Raw genomic sequence first — 21,867 nt, forward strand, 5'->3', positions numbered from 1 at the left:
GCATAGTAGTTTAGAGGGACAATTGTACCAGCGTATTTGGATTGGTTAAAATGTATACCTACACAAAATGCATACATATACTTAACTTCTTAAGTAATCTTAAGTACTATACCACTGACATGTCCAGGTCCTGAGACGGTTAATAGGAGAGAAAAGAAGGAAAACAAAGTTGTGAGACACAAATCTGTTATCAGTTTCTTGGACTTTTTTCTAATCTTTGATTTTTGTTGTAAAGTATTAGATCATTTTCCCTCATTGGGCAATTTTTTAAGTGTATTCATCTGATAAGTCGTGAGGGAATTTTGGAAACAACTGGTTTAATCTTAAACATTGTTGTATTTTATTATTTTCTTTTGTAAACTCTTATTTTGTAAAATAACTACTAACCATATCTGTCAGATAAATAAAAGTACAATATCTGAAATGTAGTGGACTGGCAGTGAATAGTAAATAAGATCAGTGGTTCCATGTATTGTGCTACTATTTTGTAGTTTACTTTCTTGCTTTTATTTGGATTTACTTGTTTGATAGTCGTATTATCAGTTCTCACTCAACTCTACAATCTACTTTGGATTGGTTTATTGTTTTGTCACTATATTTATGCCTTTTTCTATGAACAGAGCCACCAACCAAGGACGGAAAGGTATGAAGAAGCACAGGCAGCTCCAAATAATGGGATTATACTCATGATAGTAACTGTAATCTTACCAAAATTATTTAAAAAAAGAAACTACATGATTTTAACAAGGTATTATAACACTATAATTACTGACATTCTAATTTGTAATGTAAAAATGGTGAGGCTTGTAGAGAAGGCCCTGGTGAGCTCCAGTGCTACCATGACGTTATATTTGATTTTCTGCTTTCAATATGTTCATATGTAAATTTGAAACAAATATAATGAATAAATGTCCACATATAGTATTACAATTATGTTTATTATTCAAATCAAGGGACAAGAGAATCAAAAAAATTTGTTCCAAATTAGTGAACTAAAGAAATGTGTGCGTATGATTATATTAATTATATTATCATCATTATGTGTATATGGCTTCAGACCCTGATACACAAAAAATAAAGTTTGAACATTTTATTTTGATAAATTGTTGTTGCACTGCTCTGTCATCCAGCTTTTATATGAAGGAAAATCCAAATCTCATTATAAATTACTACATTGATTCAAGATTATCAGATAAGTTTGAGATCAGTTCAGTGCAAGAATTGTTCAAGACAACAAAAACCTGCATGATTATCAGAGTTTAAAGGAAAAGAGGAAGTGTTTCTGTCTTACATGGTGAAAAGCAGATGACTACTGAAGGTGGTATGGTGATCAACATTATCAAACACCCTTGTATTAACCCACAGACGCAGAAACGCAACATCTCCAACCTCTAGGAGCAGTGTAACCCCATTAGCAGAAGACCCATAATGGGATGGCTGATATTCAGATGTGACAAAAATGTGTTGTACGGTAAGTTTTTGACCAACACAGCTGCTGCACAATGAGGACCTCCTATGTACCACTCGAAGTGGTAGGCTCCTCTCACTGGTGCAGTGAAAATACCTGTTGAACGAAAGAGGGATTTGTCATAACTTAAGTGTACATGATCCGATCGCAACGAAACTTCACATGTTTGATAAGAGTCGCCCTTAACACATCTATGTGATCTATGTGATAATGTCACTAATAGTGGGAGCACCACCTAGTGGTGAAAGGAAATGTCATTTTTATACTTTTATGTATATCTTCCAGCAGATTGACCAGATCCAGGCCCGATCCAGTCCCGTTCATCGCTGCACTTTTTAAATGTTTTTCTGCCCTTTAAGGACAGGATAGGACAAATACCAGGCTGGCTGCAGATGGTCCTCTGTGCAAATGACCAGCCAGACAAAGCTGCAGCTGTGGCTTAGAGGCAGAGCGGGTCGTCCACTAATTGGAAGGTTTTTGGTTCCAAAAAAAAAACAAACTGCGTCCTCATATGGGGACAAAGTTTTATAGCAAAAAAGGCCTAATGTCCTCATATGACCCTCAAGGACATCATTTTTTGTGAAAACTACAAATTGTTCAGAAACAATGCTTGTTTTTATGTCTATCAGGTCCTACTAATCCAAAATAGCTAGGAGAAATTGTTAATGCACCCCAAACAAAAGCTCAGGTCTCAGGAGGGTAAAAGGGCATTGAGTGGTCAGAAGACTAGAAAGGCGTTATACAAGTACAGGTCCATTTAGTTGCAGGGTCTTATTGCTCCTCCAGCTTTAATAAATGTTTTTTGTTTCCACTCAAATTGAAAATGCACATGAGAACGAGTGACTGAAGAGTCATTTCTCACATGGTTTAACTTCAATCACTGTTTGATCCACTGTTTCACTTATAAAGAAAGAAAAAAAGACGTCACTCAGTTTATGTCATAACTTTCAGCCTAACAATGGATTCAAGTGAGCTTTTGAATTGTAAATGAGTTGATTCCGATGTTTGACTAAACAGGAAAATCTTCCGAGGGGATTTAAATACCTCACGTTCCTGTGATATAAAACATCCTGACATTGAAAAGGTTACAACAGTCGCTGTGGGTTCAGTTGTTGGAAGCATGCAGACCAAAGGTTTTTACTGTGAGTATCTCTGAATGATCTTTAAATTGATTGGATCAGGAAGCTAATGTGAGATAAACTGACAAAAGAAAAACTGAAGGTATTATTATTTTATTAGATTGGCTTCACCAGACTGTTGCTGTTACTGTTGCTGTTACCTTTTGTGAAGAGTTTGATTCGTTTATTTTCAACACTGCTGACACAAGACTGTCAGTTTGTTTATTTATATGAGATACTTCACAACTAAAAACTGACAAATGGATTAAAAACAGACCAGAAAAGTAAAGCTGTGATTAAAAGTTAAAACAACAATCTGAAAGAAACAATACAATTAGACAAAGGCGACAGATGTCTGTATGTTTCTGTTGTCACAGTATGAAATCTGATTGCGGCTCGTAAATACTTTATTGACCAGCAGGCGGGATTATCAGGCTACTGAGCTGCAGATTTAATAATTATTGTATCATCTCAACATTGTCAGACAGAACAAACACAGGTTAAGTAGGTCTATTGGCTTTAAAATACAAACTCCTGTTTGGGACCAACTTCTGAGGCAATAACAACTCTTTTTGAACCTGTTTCTTATTATAAAAATTACATTTTGAATCTAAAACATCCTCCAGATATTTAAATTGTAGCAGCAGACCGACTGGAACCAGTCTCCTTAAACAAACACATGCAGACAATTGTTTTACTCTTTATATGCAATGAGGAACACTCAACTATTCAGGGATAATTTAACATAGCATCCAGGGATTTTCCAGCTCCTTCATGTTGCCTAGTTACAATAACACACACATTTGCATCATCTGCATACATTTGTGTTTGAACATCCGACCAGGAGATTGCACTCACATCGAACAATAAAGGGCGGAAAACAATGATGTTAGATTATCTTCTAACTTTATGTGAACTTAGTGACTGAATTTACTAATTAATGATTAAGATCCACATGTATAATGTGTTTCTGGGAATGAATATGTACGAGATCTGGATGTCAGGACCATCGACAGGATATAAGGACACACACACAGTATTTATGAGATAATAGTAGGAAGGATGGAGTGAAACAAATATCAGGATGTTTCTGATTGACTTTTGTTTTTCTTTTAAAAGGTGTTTTATTCCAGTTGTGGCTTCTCCAGAGCAGAGCAGGTAACAAAATGTTTAAATAGAGGGAATAACAACCATATTTAAACTTGAATGAGGAACAGTCCAATATTTAGGGATAATTTAACATAGCATCCATGAATTTTCCATGTTGCCTACTTCCAATAACACATTTGCATCATCTGCATACATTTGTATTTGAGCATCCGGCCAGGAGGTTTCACTCACATGGAACAATAAAAGGCGGAACAATGATGTTAGATTATAGTCCAATCTTATGGGAACTTGCAGTTCTTTCTGTTATGTAATGACAAAGGTTCTGAGTTCTGAAAAGTTTTAGCTAGTATATTATCATGTTTGAGGAGAAAAACCTCTGCTGAGTATTAAATATAACTAGTATTCAAAAATATTTATATGCATCTGTGCACATAAAGCACCAGATTCTTGATTCATACATTAAACATTATGCATGTTTAATGTAGTTAAAATTGGATAAATGTAAAGGCAGATGGAATCTGGATGAAGACAATCAGACATTTCAAAATATGAAAAGTTGGAGATAGAAGGTTTTTGCAACTATTCATGTTTGTTTGTTTGTTTGTTTGTTTGTCACCAACAAGTTGCCTCTTCTTTGGTAAATGTGGCCCCCAGTGGAACAGCAACCCAGTCATCCACAGCCAGTGGTGGTTATCCTGATAAGGCAATCGATGGGAATAGAGACCCGGTGTATTCCCACGGATCCTGCAGCCATACAGGCGGTGGGTTTAGCAGCTGGTGGAGTTTACTCCTGCCCGGGCTGTACAAGGTCGCACGTATTTCCATCACCAACAGATATGAAATACCTGAAAGGATCAATAACGCCAAGATCCTCATTGGGAGTTCCCTAGAGAACAACGGCAACAACAACCCGAGGTAATCCTGTTTGTTTTTGTTTTGTAAACGTCCCAATTTACAGGTTTGACTTTGACCTACTGAGCTTCCATACACAATGTGATTATTTAACACTGATAGAAAGCAGTAAGTGTAAGTGATTGATTGTCTAACTGCTCCAGTTTCTCGCCCTGTCATACTTTATGGACTTCATGCACCAGACTTGTCGTAATAAACCAGAATTATTCTTTCATGCTTGTCTCTTTCTCAGCTGCGCTGTTATTTCCTCCATTCCTGGCGGAGCTACCAGCACCTTCCAGTGTGGAGGGATGATCGGTCGGTTGGTCAACGTGTACGTCTACCGCACAAACCTCCAAGCTGTACTGACACTATGTGAGCTGGAAGTGTACGGAGGTTAGTCAATCAGAACTTAAATTTGAACTCAAATGAGAAATAAGCAGCTCGGCTCTTTGCTGCAGAATCTCCAAACTGGACTTTTGTTGCTCACATTTTCCAGAGCTGCTTCCTCCGGCGCCCACGTTCAGTGCAGTGGTGATGGGTAGGAACGTAGCGGTGGTGGAGAGGAGGCTGTGTTGGTCGGATGCTCTGCTGTACTGCAGAGACTTCCACTGGGACCTGCTCAGCATTCGCAGTGCAGAGGAGCAGATGGAGGTGGAAGCGGCGCTCACAACCGCCTCCTTCAACCTCACCAGACATGTTTGGTTGGGACTGCGCAGGTACTCTTAATAACAACGTCCATCTCACCAAGAGTGTCGCACTTTTACTTTTTAGATTTTATAAGTTGTCTCCTTTACCAAAGTGAGTTTATGTTGAACTTACAATTAAAACCACATCAAACACAGATGTAAACTGTGTCTGGCTCTGCAGAGGCTCGTATGGAAGCCCAGTTCCACCAAGAAAAGAAAAATGAAATATATGTAGTTATAATAAAAATGAAAATTTTCACTGACTTACCATATTCTTATTTTTTTATTGTGCTTGACTTTCCTGTTTCGGTTTCCCAAAATTATGACATAATATTCATAAATATTCATAAAATGTAATAAATATATATATTTTATAGTTTGCAGTCTCCATAAACCTTTCTGTTACAGCTGCCGACATTCATTGACAAGCAGAAACTCAACTATCAGTGGATCCCTTTTAGGTATCTGATGGGGGACACGTGGTTTTGGATGTCTGGAGCTCCCATGAGCTACAACTACTTGGACAGAAAGCTCTGGCAAGAAAGCAGTCCCTGTGGCGGCATCGACACCTGCGCTCCCTTCCACTGGAGGGATATTCCATGTGGGGATCATCTTCACTTCATCTGTTTGAAAGGTGAGAGATCCAGTCCCATTTGTTTACCTACTGGGCTGAAGTTCATGCATCAAACAAAGTGTCCTGATATTGTGAGGGGACATTGTGTAATAAGGAAAACTGGAATATGAAACCACACTCATGTATCCCCGAGCTGCTAGCCTGAAGCAGATATGAGGAGCGGGTTGCAGAGCTCTGGTAATTCCTCCACAACCCCAGATATTTCCTTTCTCCCTAAAATTCAGACTTCAGCCTCTCAGACTAGCAGTTTTTTTCTGCAGCCTGTGAATCCACAAACAGCTGGCCTAAACTGATAGAGACACAATCTTTTACATCTTCTTTTTAAACTTCTGTTATTTAGAGACACAGATCTTCTGTGTGTGCATCTTGTGTGTAACGAGCATGGTTTCTTTTTCATCCAGCACATATCCAGTCACTACAGCTTGTGGTAGATACAAAGTATGATCTTGTCTCTCTGTATGGTTTTATTCAAGTCATCCATGACTGGACGCAACCGTCACACACTCTCGTATGTGGAAGTCTGAAAGAGCCGAGATTGGAAGAAGCAGTATGGTTTTCTCTGTGTTGGAGCGTCACTCTAACAGTTACACAGTAAACAGACAGATAGTGTGGGATGATGAGTCCTCGGCTGTTTACTTGGACATATACTGTAGTTAGAAACAGGGTTAAAGGTTATATGCATATAATAGCCTCTCTTACAGTTGTGTCTGCTTTTACAATGACCATCTTCATTAGTCCTCTGCCTACTATCTACCATTAAAATGCAGTTTTCCAGCTGGAGAATGTAAGTGTTTCTATCTTCCAAGCTAGCTCGCTGCTTGCTGAATGCATGATTAAAAGTAATATTGTAACTGTAATATTATTAAGAGTAATGTGTTACTGCCCAAAATTGAATATTAATCGTGTCCTTACAGACATTCAGAGCGAGACGAGAGGAGTGGAGTTTTTCAGCAGCACCAGAATGAAATCACCATGAAGAGAAACTCAGTTCACATCTTCAGAGCGTGTGTGTGTGTGTGTGTGTGTGTGTGTGTGTGTGTGTGTGTGTGTGTGTGTGTGTGTGTGTGCATCATATCACACCAGTGTACCGTGGCTTTACTGCTTTATTCTGTTTTATTGATATCTTAGTGATGTTTCTGATCCAAAGGTGGCCAAAAGGTTACAGAGGTTTTGGAACTCTTCCTGTTTCTGTCTCTTCCTCACAACTCTATTTACATATTATTATTATATTTACATGTTTCAGTGTGTCTGTGACTAAAAGATAAACTGCTTTACAATAGTTTAATAATGCATATTATTTGCTATCTACATGCACATTGGATTATTTTCTAGGGTTACAGCAGTCAAACTCTTCACCCTCATATCAGCTCCTCTTGTAAAAGTGAAACATATTCACAAAAATAAACAATAAATCTGACCACGTGGTACTTCAAGATTCAATTTATTGTCCTCCAAGGGGGAAATTCATCTCCACATCACTGCACCATACAGTCAACAGAGAAACACGCCATCCACAATCAACAAATCCACAAAAAACAAACAAACAAATAGTACATGACAGGTGGACCGTACACTCAGCACCTCCAGTAATGTCCAGTTTCATTGTGGTTGCAATGCGTGAAATGGCCCTGTTGTCCAAGTATGTTTATTTAAAACTAAGCATAGAAACAATTCCAGGGCTAGTGTAGAATAAATACAGTTTTAATTGAATATCTGTAACCTGAAATACACTCAACCTCAGTGAAGAGTCACACAGAGCTAAAGCAGGGTCCAAACAGCAGACACACACACACACACACACACACACACACACACACACACACACACACACACACACACACACACAGGATTCCCGGGAGTGGCAGGGAAATACATTTACTGCCCAGCTAAAGTCCTTGCATCATACAAAGATATGATAAGGGGGGGATGGAGAGAGAGAGGGTGGACGGCAGAAAGACAATCATTCTACAGTAGCCCTAAAGGTACAGACAAGACACTGGCTCCATAGAGCCTTTCACATGTTTCTCTACCACCAGAGTTTCTGGGGAGGGGGGGGGAGAAGTGAGTGAGTTGCAGAGTCAGCTGTTATTTTCTTGTCTATATTTATTTATTTTTTCTGGATTATTGGCTTTGTGTAGAAATATAAAAGTCACTCCCCGTCGGGGAATCGAACCCCGGTCTTCCGCGTGACAGGCGGAGATACTGTCCACTATACTAACGAGGAAGGCTGTAGTGCCTCATGTGACCACTTGTCATAAAGCCATTGGCTGTACCAGAGTCATTGAGCAATAGAGTCGCGACAGGAAGCTAATATCTACACATAAATCTCATCAATGTATGAATCAATATGTTAATTCAATTTTCGTCTTTTCAGTATGAACTTATTTTAATAAGAAACATTTAAATGTATTAATTAAATGTCTAATAAAGAAAAATGAATAGCAGGTAAAGCAGGTCGGAGAAAAGGAAAATAAAGTTAATAATAATATAGAAAATAATCAGCGGATTAATCAATAAGGAAAATAATGGTTAGTTAAAGCACTACAACTATAAGAAATGTAATTAGACTTTTTTAGTAATAAAAATGAAAATAAAAGTCCCTCCACGTTGGGGAATCGAACCCAAGTCTCCCGCTCTAAACGCCCCTAAACCGTTTCCCATTCAATCTCTATGGTAGTGCTAAAACACTACGGGTGTAATGCGCACTCCGGCCACTGCCGCCTTTGGCGCTGTAACCACCTAAAACACCGTCTCGCCTCCTCGACTGTGTCAGTGAACAGAGAAGAGCAGAGAAGAAGTTAACTACTCCTGACATTGGATTTATTTACTTCAAACTAAAGTCAGTAACTTTTGTGATAAAAACGAGATAAAAGATTACTTATCTTAGGAGGGGGTGAATGATGTGTACAGTGATTTTGGTGAGACTACAGTTCATAATAGTTGAGTTATTGATTATATCTCCCAATAAAAATTCCCCAAAAATAGTGTTTTGTGTGTGTGTGTGTGTGTGTGTGTGTGTGTGTGTGTGTGTGTGTGTGTGTGTGAGAGGGAATGAGGGTGGGCAGGGATAACAAATACATGAACATAACAATGAACAGGGTTGTGCTTTTTCTATGTCAGGGCCCTCTGCTGCGTTGCATTTGCAAAATATCAAAATGGTCAAAAGTCTGTCAGTCATTTGTGCACGATGTGGGCGTAGTATGATGCCACCATGGCTGAAAACCCGCTCCACTGGAGCACTGGAGGCACTGCCAAGAATCTGATGGCCACTCGGAAGAGTGAAGGAATCCAATCCAATCCACTTTATTTATATAGCACGATTTTAACAAACACAAGGTTTCCAAAGTGCTGCACAAAAAGATTCAATGTTCAATTCACTGTTATTTCTATAGCGCCAATTCATAACAGCTTTTCAAATAGAGCAGGTCTAGACCGAACTCTTTATAACATTAATTACAGAGACCCAACAGTACCACCATGAGCAAGACCTTGGAGACAAGGGCAAGGAAACACTGCCTGTTAAAAGGCAGAAACCTAGGACAGACCCTCCGGCTCTAGGTGGGTGGTCGTCTGTCTCGACCAGTTGGGGTGAGAGAGAGAGAGAGAGAGAGAGAGAGAGAGAGAGACAGGTGCACAGTCAAGCAGGACCATGGCAGGAGGCTCCACCAGGATCGATAAGAACCTGCAAGACGAGAAAGCACAAGAACTCCGGGGAAGAAGTGAAGTTAGTAACATGCATTAATGGGACATAGGAAGAGATTAACAGAGTAAATAGATCACACAATAGAAGCACAATAGAAAGATGAAGTACACATTAGAAAAATAAAAGCAATAAAATAAATAAGGAAAATAAATAAATAAAATGCACTGCCCGCACACAATAAAATATGCTGATGAGAAGAGCTAATACTCATTTGAAAAATCCGAGGTAATCCCAGACTGATTCAACGAAACACAGGCTTCAAGAGACAGAAACAACTGAGACAGCCTAAATCAACACAAGAACTGCGAAAAGTTATCCATGACAGGCAAAACCTATCTGCCAAGTACCTTGAAAAACTGTGTGCACAATATCGCTGCAAATGTTCTTAATGTCTGTAACAGTCAGTGTGCACATATTGACAGATCAATATTTTTTCCAAGGAGAAATAATCCAAAATTCCAAATATAGCTTCTACAGAGTTCTCACTATATATTATTTTCTATTATTATTTATTATTTTATTAAATACTAAAGTTATAAGTGTTTTGGCACGGCCGGCTGAGTGGCGCTATCCATGGTACTTATTTTGTGTTTTGCATGATCGCATATATCAATATTAAATTGAGAGCGATGAAGACACCTGAAGGGAATGAAAAGCTATCAGAAAGAATAAGAAGGCTTTTTGGATTAATTGAATAGAGAAAGAGAAATATTTTGAGTATTCTTTGGAAGTTTATCTTCGATTAAAATGGCAGTTCAGAGTAAGCTAAAATAAATCACAATGAAGAAGCCGTGGCGTGTCTGCGCTCATCCAGAGCAGGACGATTCAACACCAATGGACAGCAACATTGCAGCACAGACCACATAAACACACACAAGGAGGCTTATAGTCGACATATAGCTCTCTCTCTCTCACACACACACACACACACACACACACACACACACACACACACACACACACACACACATTAGTCAAGCTGTTGTCATATTAGGCCTGATTATGTGTATTTTATGGGATATGTGCTCCTCTGCTGCCACTCTGGATGTATGAACACGTATTCAGGCAGCTTTTACAGTGCTAAACCATTATCGACCAGCACCTCCCGAATCTGTGCACACATCAAATCACACACACAGTCATTCCCACCCCCCAGAATAGATGGATTATTGAATATATAGTATAATGTGGCGGTGTCAAGCCTGTTTTCTGTATTATTATTATCTTTATTAGATTATTTCCTTAACGATCAGTTAACTGTAAACAATTAAATGATTAACAGATTGATTGAATGGTTGGCTGTTTGCTTGGCTCGCTGCCCGTTTTCCTGAGTGGCTTTTACTGTGTTTATTCTCATTAAATAAAGTATAAAGTTTGGACAACAAAATTTGTTTTAGGCAACTTTTTCTACCATTTTGGTGGTTTCCACACACAAAAAGTTATGTTATATTCCAATTAATCAGCCCCTTCTCTCATCTATCAGTAGTATGATTGACACTGAGAGGGCGCACACAATGTGACGATATGGCAGACCGGTGCGTGGCGCCTCCATGCTCAAAAACCCTGTTAGAGCCATTTTCGCGTTTCATTATGAATTATTATTGTAGGACACCACATGGATGACAGTGATTAAGACAGGTGGACAGCTGCTCATTGCAGAATGTAACAACAACAACAAAACATTTGTGGGACACAATTTAAGATGAAATTAGGTTTTACATAACAATATGATACATTTGTACCTGAATGATTCCCATGAAGCAGAACTGGATTAGACTTCTGTCCAAATATGCACCATCGAACAAGCCACGGTCCTTCAGATCATTAAACAGAGAGATGTAGAATTCCATTGATTCCCTTCTGAGGAAGCCCCACCAACTCTCTATTCGCTGATTTGCTGTGCTTGCCCCTTCAATGTAGCTGTCAATGCCGGAACCATCGTGAATGTTGCGACGGAGAAAACGCTGAAAGTCTCTGACTTAAACATTCTCTGTGCCCCGGTCGCCTCTGACAATCCTTGGACAACCACCCAATCTCTGGACTGCCTCTATGTAGTAGCCTCCGATGATTTTTGGGTCACTGCTGGTAGTAAATGCATTCATCCAGATAATTTTCCGGGAAAACCCGTCAATGCAGCTATTGATACAGATACCAAATGGCTTCAGTTTGTCATAAGAGTCAAAGTGCCAAATATAATTGGGCCCTTTTGCAAAATAGCTTCGGCGATGGAGCCGTCTCCTTGCTCTGAGTTCAACACCCCTCGGGTCAAGTTCTTTTAGAATTAAGCGTACCTCTTCTTTCTTGACGTGTTATCCATTCTCCTTGCATTTTGTGTACATCCACCTATACCCACAGAGTTGGCCAGATGTTTGTAACTGTTCATGAATGAAATTAACTACGTGATCCAAAGTGACGTATCCCTTGCGCCCGAAACAGACTACAAGACTTCAAAATTCGTTTTAAATGTCTTTCAGACACAACATGACGGTGACGACTTGCAAGTAAAGCAGCAATGTCCTTATAATGAAGTCCCAGGTTAAAATATTGTCGAACTCCTGTACTGTCATTTTCACACAGAAACACAAACCAAAATGCAGTGGATGGTCTCCCAGACATCATGAGCACACGAGAGCCGTATCTAGTGCTCACTAGATACTATCTAGTAGATAAGTTTCCTTTTTTTTTTTTTTCCATGTCCCTTTAGGGGCTCCGTATGTTTAGATGAGCCACAAGCAATAATAACACAGCTGCTGCACTTCTTTCTGACTCGTAATGCCCAAAGACAACTGGAACGCTTTAGTGGTACAAGCCAGACAATTACATCACGTTCTCGCGTCAGAGCAACTCGGCGGGGGGATTTACGAGACAAATGGATAGCACCATTAGATTAGGACATCTTGCCCCTCCACAGTCATTCAGCAGATGTGACTCTGGCTTTTCTGATTCAAACTCCCCCCTTGGTGAGAGGTTAACTCCCTCTCCCCTCACAAGATGGGACCAGTCCCCAAGTGACCCTGAGTCCCTGGGAACAAAGTCAGTTCCTCAACCTCCACAGAGAGACAGAAGGAATAGCTACCTGACTTCTCATCCCCCCCGAATCAGACATTGAAGAGATATGTACCTTATCTTCTAGCAGATATTCAGCCCCTGCTTATCAACCAAAGAGAACTGTAGCAAGTGACACACATGTCTACAGTCAAGCTAGTTTAGCCCCGCCCTCCCCAGTAACGACATCACAGTGTTCCCGCCTTGAAGAGCTTGAGCTAATAGCTAAAGATATGGAACATTTTGATTTTGATCCAGGAAGATAACACAGGTGGTTTGGGACACTGTTGTCGCTTGCAAAACAAGCAACACAACAAATGAACCGACCACCTTAAATGTTAAAGCGTCACACACACCTACTGCCCTAAAAAAATCATCCTCCCAACAGCTCGAAGAGGGGTGACAAACGGCAGTATAAGGACACTGAGCGCAACCGCCGTGTCCACCAACTGCATCCAGATAGGCATTCTCAAAGCAAAAACTGTAGAAAGCCATAGGTTCTCATGGATCCTGGTGGAGCCTCCTGCCATGGTCCTGCTTGACTGCCATTGCCAATACTGTTGTTGCTGTGCACCTGTCTGTCTGTCTGTCGCTCTCTCTCTCTCTCTCTCTCTCACCCCAACTGGTCGAGACAGACGACCACCCACCTAGAGCCGAAGGGTCTGTCCCTAGGTTTCTGCCTTTTAACAGGCAGTTTTTCCTTGCCCTTGTCTCCAAGGTCTTGCTCATGGTGGTACTGTTGGGTCTCTGTAATTAATGTTAAAGAGTTCGGTCTAGACCTGCTCTATTTGAAAAGTGTCCTGAGATAACTTCTGTTATGAATTGGCGCTATACAAATAAAATTGAATTGAATTGAATACTCATATGTGCAGCCCCAACCTTGTGACCAGACAGTTGACTTTTCAGATGATGACCGCAACATCTCTGATCACAGTTCAGAACATGGTCATATTCAGTCAGATAGTGACTCTGAATGTCTCTCTGCCTCTGGTTACCAGGAGCGTTACAGCCCTGAGCCACGAGTTAGGAAAAACTCTAGGCATAAAAACAAAAGAGCTCACTTCTCACGGTCTTGACGACACCGTCCATCCCTGTACTGACAGTAAGCTAACCTAGCGTACCTTACTTTCCTGCAGTTCTATAGGCAAATTTAGAATTGTTAGCAACCGCAATAAAGTCAGTACAGTATTTTTAAACTCAGTAATAGTCAGACAACCTACTATTAGCTGAAAAACAACCAAATTTGGATTTGAAAACATTATTTGCAAATACACCTGGATCAACTCCCTGGTAATATATTTTGATAAGGTCACTGATACAGACACTAGCTTAGGACACATTCATTATGACACACAGTCATACACATGTCCTTATCCAATACACTCCAAAAATCTTTCAGCTATGGACTATAGGCTCTTGATCCCAGGATCACACATCAGGTGCACTCCTGAGATCAAAGGGGGGATGTTGGGATCCAAGGATACCCCTAAATATGAACTTGTTCATTTGAAGTGTTTAACTGAAATACAAAGGGACATGTTGGGATTTGACCATGTGCTCAGAAACTCTTGAGGCCTGTATGTAAAAGTAAAGGCCTGATTGTAGTAGTCTTTTAGACAAAGGAAACACGCCTGCCAGATAACAGACCCCTCCGTGGGGACAGGGTGTGTCTCAAAGGCAAATAAACGGCCAAACACCGGCCCGTCATTGGTCAGAGATCTTTGGACACCAGACCTGTCATCACGGCTATTAAAGCCAGAGAGATGATCATCTCTCTCTCTCTCTTCTCATCTACCTTCACTCCTGCACCCCCCCCCGGTCTAAGTACATACACGTGGGGAGGGATTCAAATCCCCCCGCTTCTTCTATCTCTCCGTCTCTCACCAACACATGCTTCACACCCTGAAACATCTGGTCAGAGGACCTTTTATGACCCCCATAAACACACACACACACACACACACACACACACACACACACACACCTCCTTTAGTTCCTTTAAGTTAGATTGTATATTGTGTATTTTTCCTCTGTTTGCTTTTATTATATCTGGTTAATAAATGTTTGTGTTTACATATGCTGGCTTATTTAATTTCGTACAAGAGTGAGTGATACCAACCTCTTCTATGTAGAACTCCAAAGCTCCCACTCCAGCTATTATTAATGATTTTGGTTGTAATTATTAATTTAATTATTAATCTGATTTCTGAATTAATAGTTTACTGTAGTTTTTACCGATTAATCGATTACTGGTTATCTTATTTAAGGGTGGTGCCCAGAGTAACTTTAATATTAATTAAAGTCATTTTCTATTATCTTTTGATAATTCAAATTTTTGATAACCATTCATTGATTAAACTAATACAGTTAGACCACTACCACCCTACGCTGTAGAGCCCGACATGGATGTTTTTTCATGATCAACCAACAAAATAAACATATATATAATATAAAATAATTCTGTAAGTTAATTGTTAAATAATTAATTAACAAAAAGTAACCAAACTGAAACAACCACAACAAAGTTGGAAATATTAGTGAATAGTGATGTAAAGAGATAATAAGTATATTACGGGAATACAAAGCTGAAAACAACAACCTCTATAAGCAAATCAACTGTAACAAAGGAAATTAGTATTGATGGTGATCAGAACATCAGCGTGTGAAATAAAGATGGAAATAAATAAATAAAATATCATTTGAGGCAGGAAAGTGAGTTGTATATATGTTTATTATTTTATTAATGACAAGAGCATCAGAAAAAACAATCACCTGTATATTAGATTATTTCTCTTGAGTATATTTGACTGCAGATCCAGACCAGATGAAAAATGTCTCAACATTTAAATTATTACAAATTGTTGTTGCACTGCAAAGAAAGTTCAGTATACATTACTACAGTGATTCAAGATTATCAGATTACATTTAAATCAGTTCAGTGCAAGAATTGTTCAAAAGTTTAAAGGAAAAGAGGAAGAGTTTCTGTCTTACATGGTGAAAAGCAGATGACCAGTGAAGGCGGTATATTGATGACTATTATCGTACACCTTTGTATTAGCCAACAGACGCAGAAACACAACATCTCCAACCTCTAGGAGCAGTGTAACCCCCATAGAAGTAGTCCCATAACCTGATGTCTGATGTTCATATGCAGTCACAATTTGTTGTGAGTTCTTGACCAACACAGCTGCTGAAGCATGGTGACCTCCATATGTTCCTATGTACCACTCGAAGTGGTAGGCTCCTCTCACTGGTGCAGTGAAAATACCTGTTGAACATTTGTTTTTAGTTTTTTTAAATGAAAATTCAACTGTTGCAACATTAGACATCAGCATAGGTAAAAATAACAGAGTTCAGGTACCTGTGTCTGGTTTGTAGGCCTTTCCAATGTTTGTATCGACATGTTTGAAGATCAGAGTAGTTTGTTTGGGAAAGGGTCCGACATATCCGCTGCCTGTAGCCAACAGAGAGGCTGAGAAAGCCACCTGTCCAACTGATAGAGAGAGAGAGCAATATATATACACCGATCAGCCACATTAAGAAGAAGAAGATATACTTTATTAATCCCCAATGGGGAAATTCTTTTTCACTCTTACTTTACACACTGGCCTGAAATAAAATCATGCATATGGAGGGCTTATAGACATGCAAATGTGGAGAGATGGTGGAGTGATGGGCTGCCATGTAGGGACACTGTGAGCAGTTAGGGGTTGGGTGCCTTGCTCAGGGGCACATCAGCAGTACACTGGAGGTCTAACTGACACCTCTCCAGATGTTCTGACCCAGTCGTCCATCACAAGTGGTTCTTGTCAAAGTGGCTCAGATCCTCACGCTGCCCATTTTTCCTGCTTCTAACACTTCAACTCTGAGGACCAAATGTTCACTGTCTGCCTGATATGGTAAATGGACCTGTACTTGTATAGCGCCTTTCTCGTCTACCGACCACTCACAGAAACTTCATTCATACACACACACACACACCGATGCACGGCATAGGGAGCAATTTGGGGTTCAGTATCTTGCTCAAGGATACTTTGACATGTGGCACCAGGAGCCGGGGATCGGACCCACAACCTTCCGATTAAGGAACGACCCGCTCTGCCTCTGATATGAATCTCAAAGGAGCAGAAGCAGCTGGTAGAAATCATAAACACTTTCTCCAATACATGCACGTACTAATAATAGCAGCAGTTATCAGTTTCAGTACTTGATATTATGGTATTTGAGAATGAATAATATTCTGGTTTATTACATTTTATACCACACAGTAGTAGTATTGGTGTCATAAAGATACATTACATTTTTGTTATACAAATAATCCGACATGATGATTTCACACACACAGTACCTTTCAGCTGTTGCTTCAGCTTGTCAACCTCAGTCTCCTGCTTCTTACACTCAGTCTCCTGCAGTTCTTTCAGCTTTGCTGCATGCTCTGAAAAAGAGGAGAAATAAACTTGTGAGTGTGATTTGTTTTGAATACTTTGTTTGTAATATCTATACTTTTGGATATGAACTGCTATGACATTCATTCCCTTGTAAAACAACAGTGGTTCCTATGGAAGGGTTCCTGATGCTATTCCTTCTCTCATTACCCGACATAATACTGTACCTTTATTCTCTGTTTGTAGCAATCTTATGTCAAACTTCTGTTGAGTCAAAGTAACAGCCATCTCTCTCAGCACAGCAAGGATGTCTTGTGGTAAAGACTGTAGGGATGTGATCTGCTGTGCAAGAATTTCTTTTTCTGCCTCCGTCTTATTCTGATCAGTGGAGCCAGAGCAGACCAGCAGCAGCAACAGGAAAATCACAGTGATCTTCATTGTCACACTGGCAGCTTACACAGGTGAACTGTGTCCTCTGTAGACCGGTGTGAGGTTTATGTAGTACAGCAAAAAGAGGCGTGAAGGTGAGGGAGGTGGACGTCACAGACGTCTTCATGTCATGGTGATGTTATCTATAGACACGCCTCTGCTTTCACTCTTCACTAGATTCAGTTGATTACTCCATCCTAAGTCATCAGGAGGTCATCTCTAACAGTAAGATGTGACAGGCACAGAGGAAGTGGGGCTGGTATGGCTGACGTTTCCATTAATTTTGGTCTGAGACGCTGGTGCCGTGGTGCTACATCTAGTGGTCTTCCATATTATATTGGTCCCAAGTGATACCTGAAGTCAAACAACACTTGAAACATTTGGGGTGGTGAGGCCACGGAGGAAGAGTGGTTGTCTAGTAATCAGAAGGTTAATATCTTTGCAGCCACTTTTTTGCAACATTGCATTATGATTGTTTAATTATAAAAACTTGATCACATGCAGATGTAGGCAGCCTGCAGCTCCTGTAGGTTTGATAGTAAATTATATGGAAACTAATAATTGCTTTTTACTATTACAGAACAAATTCATAATTTCCTGATTGTTTCTTCTGGCACAAAGTCAACAGAGACTTGTAAAACCACAAACTGAACCTCATCATGACACTTGTCTTCCCTGTACCACAGAAAATGTCAGAGCGTCCTAGAGAAGATCAATATATGTATGGTCTACAATTAAACTTTAATTGATTGAAAATTATATCTTTAATCACATTTTATTTGATTTAAGATTACAATTATTCACAGATAAAAAGTCTGTTTCTGTTGATCTGCTGTACTTTAAAGCCTCAACCAGTTTTGCCTCTACTGTGTCCAATTATCAACTGACGAACAATCATTATGAAACAAAATCCTTTAGAACAACAGTAAGTTAGTTATTGTAGGTTGTTCTGTTGAAAGTCAACTTACTACAATTTGACTCTTAAAAATAAACATGCTGATATCATAGAAGAATACTAACAATCCAGTGATAGTTGTCTGTATATCCATATATAACAAACAGGAATAGCTAATAATAATATAATAATAATAATGCCAGTTTGACAAAATGTAAAGAAATTTCTGCTGGAAAAAAACACTGAATTTGGCTTTTACTCTTAGTGTCAGTCCTTGACTGCAAGAGAGAGCCAACATATTCTTTATAAATGCTCATGCTCAAACATACGCTGCAGTATTTTAAAAACATTTTCAGACTTTTTTGATAAGCGTATTTATTTCAAGCATCGTACAGTGTTCTACAGGACGATGAGAAAATCAACAACTACATGTTCACAGAATCTAATGCTAACTGAATATCACACAGCAACTCATGTTGGGGATCTGAATAACTCAGGTCACCACTCTGTGAATGATATCATGAGAATTATATTGCTGTTCTGCATGCTGTCAGTTTTTAACCAGTGATTAAGATAAAGCATTTCACTGAGAAGGGACATTTTGTGTATGCAGCAGAGACAAACAGGAAATAAAGTTTTGTTTTGTGTGAAAGAGAAATGGGCACTGATTGTAATCAGTTTCTGCATACTTCTTGCACAGTAGCATACTGGTTCCTGTTACAGACACATAAATAATTAAGAAACAATACAATAGTACAATTGTGAGAATACAACTGTAATTATCTCATCATCCATCCATCAATTTTCTTCCACTTATCCGGGTTCAGGTCGCGGGTTAGGGTTAAAATACTAGGTTAAAAATACTTCCAGTTACTTCCTCTGCCGTCTCTCCACAGACAGTTGGTACAATCCCTCTTTCAGGAACAGTCTTTCAGTCAGTCCACTGTTGTACTGACCGAGGTTGTGAAAACAGTCCGACACAAAGTGGTTCACACACGAAACCAAAATTTAAAAAAAAAAAAAAATACAATTATGAACCTGAAAAGGGGAATAATTTGTCTCCTTTAAGCATGTTTTTCTCTAGCCAATGTCTACAGGTCCAGGAAATGTTCAAAACAAACCTGCTGCTTAGCCAAAAAGGAGCTCTTACTGAACACCTTGACCCGTCTGTGACCTTAAAAGTGTAATCTAGTGGTTTGAAATTGAGTTGAGATTACAACATTTGAATTTCAAGATCGGAATTTGAATTTTGAGATCTGAATTTGAAAGGACATAAAAAGTTGAATTTTTAGTGAGGCTCAAATTCAGTTTCAAACTAATAAATTCAAATTCAAATTATGCTATTCAGATTCAGCTTTGCAATACAGTTATTCAAGTTTAACAATAGCAATTCAAATTCAGGTTTTTAATGCAATTATTCAAGTTGGGCAATTCAGATTCAGTTTCTACTGACACAAATATCAGCCCATAGACATCTGGTCTACCTTGCTTAGCCTGCTGCCACCGCGACCTGAACCCGGATAAGTGGAAGAAAATTGATGGATGGATGATGAGATAATTACAGTTGTATTCTCACAATTGTACTATTGTATTGTTTCTTAATTATTTATGTGTCTGTAACAGGAACCAGTATGCCACTGTGCAAGAAGTATGCAGAAACTGATTACAATCAGTGCTCATTTCTCTTTCACACAAAACAAAACTTTATTTCCTGTTTGTCTCTGCTGCATACACAAAATGTCCCTTCTCAGTGAAATGCTTTATCTTAATCACTGGTTAAAAACTGACAGCATGCAGAACAGCAATATAATTCTCATGATATCATTCACAGAGTGGTGACCTGAGTTATTCAGATCCCCAACATGAGTTGCTGTGTGATATTCAGTTAGCATTAGATTCTGTGGACACATGATTGTAATTCACAATCTTATTCAGGAATTCTCTGTTATAGACTTTAAATTATCTATTTGGATCTTGGCTCAGTAGCATTCAATGACTGTATTTACAATCAGCTACTTCAACAAATATAGTAAATTCACTGAAATGCAATTCAAACATGTTCACACTATTTGATTTTATTTAATTTATTTGGCTTCTCAAATATATACATCTATACCATGTCCAACAATGTGACTAAAACATATTCATTCAAAATGTCAAGGATAATGAAACTAAAAAGTAAAAAAAAAAAAAACTAATTCCGTTGTGGTCTTCTTTCCAGGACACTACGACGGCAAGGAAAAACTTCCTTTTAAGAGACAGAAACCTCAGTCAGACCCCGACTCTAGGTGAGAGAGAGAGAGAGAGAGAGAGAGAGAGAGAGAGAGAGAGAGAGAGAGAGGGAGAGAGAGAGAGAGACAGAGAGAGGTGCACAACAACTATACTGGTAGAAATGACTGATAATGATGAATACGATAATGATGATGAAGATGAAGAAGATGATGATGACTACAACGATAGCCATAACAATGGGGGATGAATAATAATAAGTAATAAAAATAATTGTACAGAAAAGAATAAACGGTTTTGGTGGCCATGCTTGCTCTTGAACACAGACAGTGGTCTGTGGGATACTGCTGGTTGAGGCAGTCTGAAAGAGCTCTGACTGACATCCAGAGATGATCACAAATTAATCAAAAGTATCTTATTACAAATTACAAATACTCACTCATCAAATGCAAAGTAAATATGTATTTGATTAAAATTCAAGTCATTTGTAATTTGAAAAATGCATTTTATATACACGGATAATATTACCGATGTATTAAGAGTAATAAATAAAAGTGCAGTGGACTTAGTGAATTTGAACCCTAATCCATTATTATTGTATATATTTTGTATTTTATTATATTTTGTATTTTATTATATTTTTATTCTCTTTCTTTACTCATTGCACTACATTCCCTTGTGCTGCTCTGCCAGATATAAATTTCTCCTACAGGGGACCAATAAAGGAACATCTCATCTTATCGATTGCAAAAGACACAGAACATGTTTGGTTAAGCAGTTATATACACTACACACACACACACACACACACACACACACACACACACACACACACACACACACACACACACACACACACACACTACTTTGACAGTACAAATGTAAGACGTAGTTTAACCAAATTTAGAGAAAATCAGGTGAATCTTAAGGGTGGGTTTATTGAGATGAACAGTAGCCGAAACCAATTCTGCAGTTGCCATTGCAGAAGAAGAAGTGACTTTAAAAAAAGAAGAAAAAGCTCCAGTCGAAGCTCAAACGATGGAAAACATGATGGAAAAATGACATTTCTGTTCATTTACTGCTCCACAGTTTTATATTTGTATTTTTGGCATTTTGTTTCTGACCTCTGCATCACTACTAAGGATTTTTTTTTCTGTCATTCATTTTCACCTAACAGCAGTAAACACCACCATCTACTGGCTGACATTGGGTATTAATATAGGGAACTCATTATTAATAAATTCACTGGAATAACTACCAAAAAGATAATG

The 21,867-nt window shown here is 38.9% G+C and overlaps 2 protein-coding genes and 1 non-coding gene across 3 annotated transcripts; 1 reads left to right on the top strand and 2 right to left on the bottom strand.

Moving 5' to 3' along the window:
* Positions 1 to 1,391: 1,391 nt before the first annotated feature.
* Positions 1,392 to 17,566, bottom strand: LOC127364581 (uncharacterized). Its single transcript, XM_051402211.1, has 4 exons — positions 17,271 to 17,566; positions 17,007 to 17,093; positions 16,020 to 16,151; positions 1,392 to 1,564 (listed from the first exon to the last, which is right to left on the bottom strand). The coding sequence occupies exons 1-4, from the start codon at positions 17,479 to 17,481 to the stop codon at positions 1,392 to 1,394; spliced, it is 603 nt and encodes a 200-aa protein (XP_051258171.1). The 5' UTR covers positions 17,482 to 17,566.
* LOC127363871 (CD209 antigen-like) lies at positions 2,563 to 7,276 on the top strand. Its single transcript, XM_051400848.1, has 7 exons — positions 2,563 to 2,610; positions 3,706 to 3,744; positions 4,320 to 4,611; positions 4,841 to 4,983; positions 5,087 to 5,306; positions 5,738 to 5,910; positions 6,825 to 7,276. The coding sequence occupies exons 1-7, from the start codon at positions 2,589 to 2,591 to the stop codon at positions 6,884 to 6,886; spliced, it is 951 nt and encodes a 316-aa protein (XP_051256808.1). The 5' UTR covers positions 2,563 to 2,588; the 3' UTR covers positions 6,887 to 7,276.
* Positions 8,063 to 8,134, bottom strand: trnad-guc (transfer RNA aspartic acid (anticodon GUC)). Its single transcript has one exon. It is a non-coding gene; the product is annotated as a tRNA-Asp (tRNA).
* Positions 17,567 to 21,867: the final 4,301 nt, after the last annotated feature.

This window comes from Dicentrarchus labrax, unplaced genomic scaffold (assembly GCF_905237075.1).
Source record: "Dicentrarchus labrax unplaced genomic scaffold, dlabrax2021, whole genome shotgun sequence".
NCBI classification, from domain to species: domain Eukaryota; kingdom Metazoa; phylum Chordata; class Actinopteri; family Moronidae; genus Dicentrarchus; species Dicentrarchus labrax.

Bases quoted from the DNA above. Each gene is read 5' to 3' on its own strand.
- LOC127363871 (XM_051400848.1), top strand. From the start codon at position 2,589: ATGCAGACCAAAGGTTTTTACT. The intron at 2,611-3,705 runs GTGAGTATCTCT...TTCTTTTAAAAG, and splicing joins GCAGACCAAAGGTTTTTACT to GTGTTTTATTCCAGTTGTGG. The intron at 3,745-4,319 runs GTAACAAAATGT...GTCACCAACAAG, and splicing joins GCTTCTCCAGAGCAGAGCAG to TTGCCTCTTCTTTGGTAAAT.
- LOC127364581 (XM_051402211.1), bottom strand. From the start codon at position 17,481: ATGAAGATCACTGTGATTTTCCTGTTGCTGCTGCTGGTCTGCTCTGGC. The intron at 17,094-17,270 runs GTACAGTATTAT...CCTCTTTTTCAG, and splicing joins GCTACAAACAGAGAATAAAG to AGCATGCAGCAAAGCTGAAA. The intron at 1,565-16,019 runs GTACCTGAACTC...TTCGTTCAACAG, and splicing joins GGCCTACAAACCAGACACAG to GTATTTTCACTGCACCAGTG.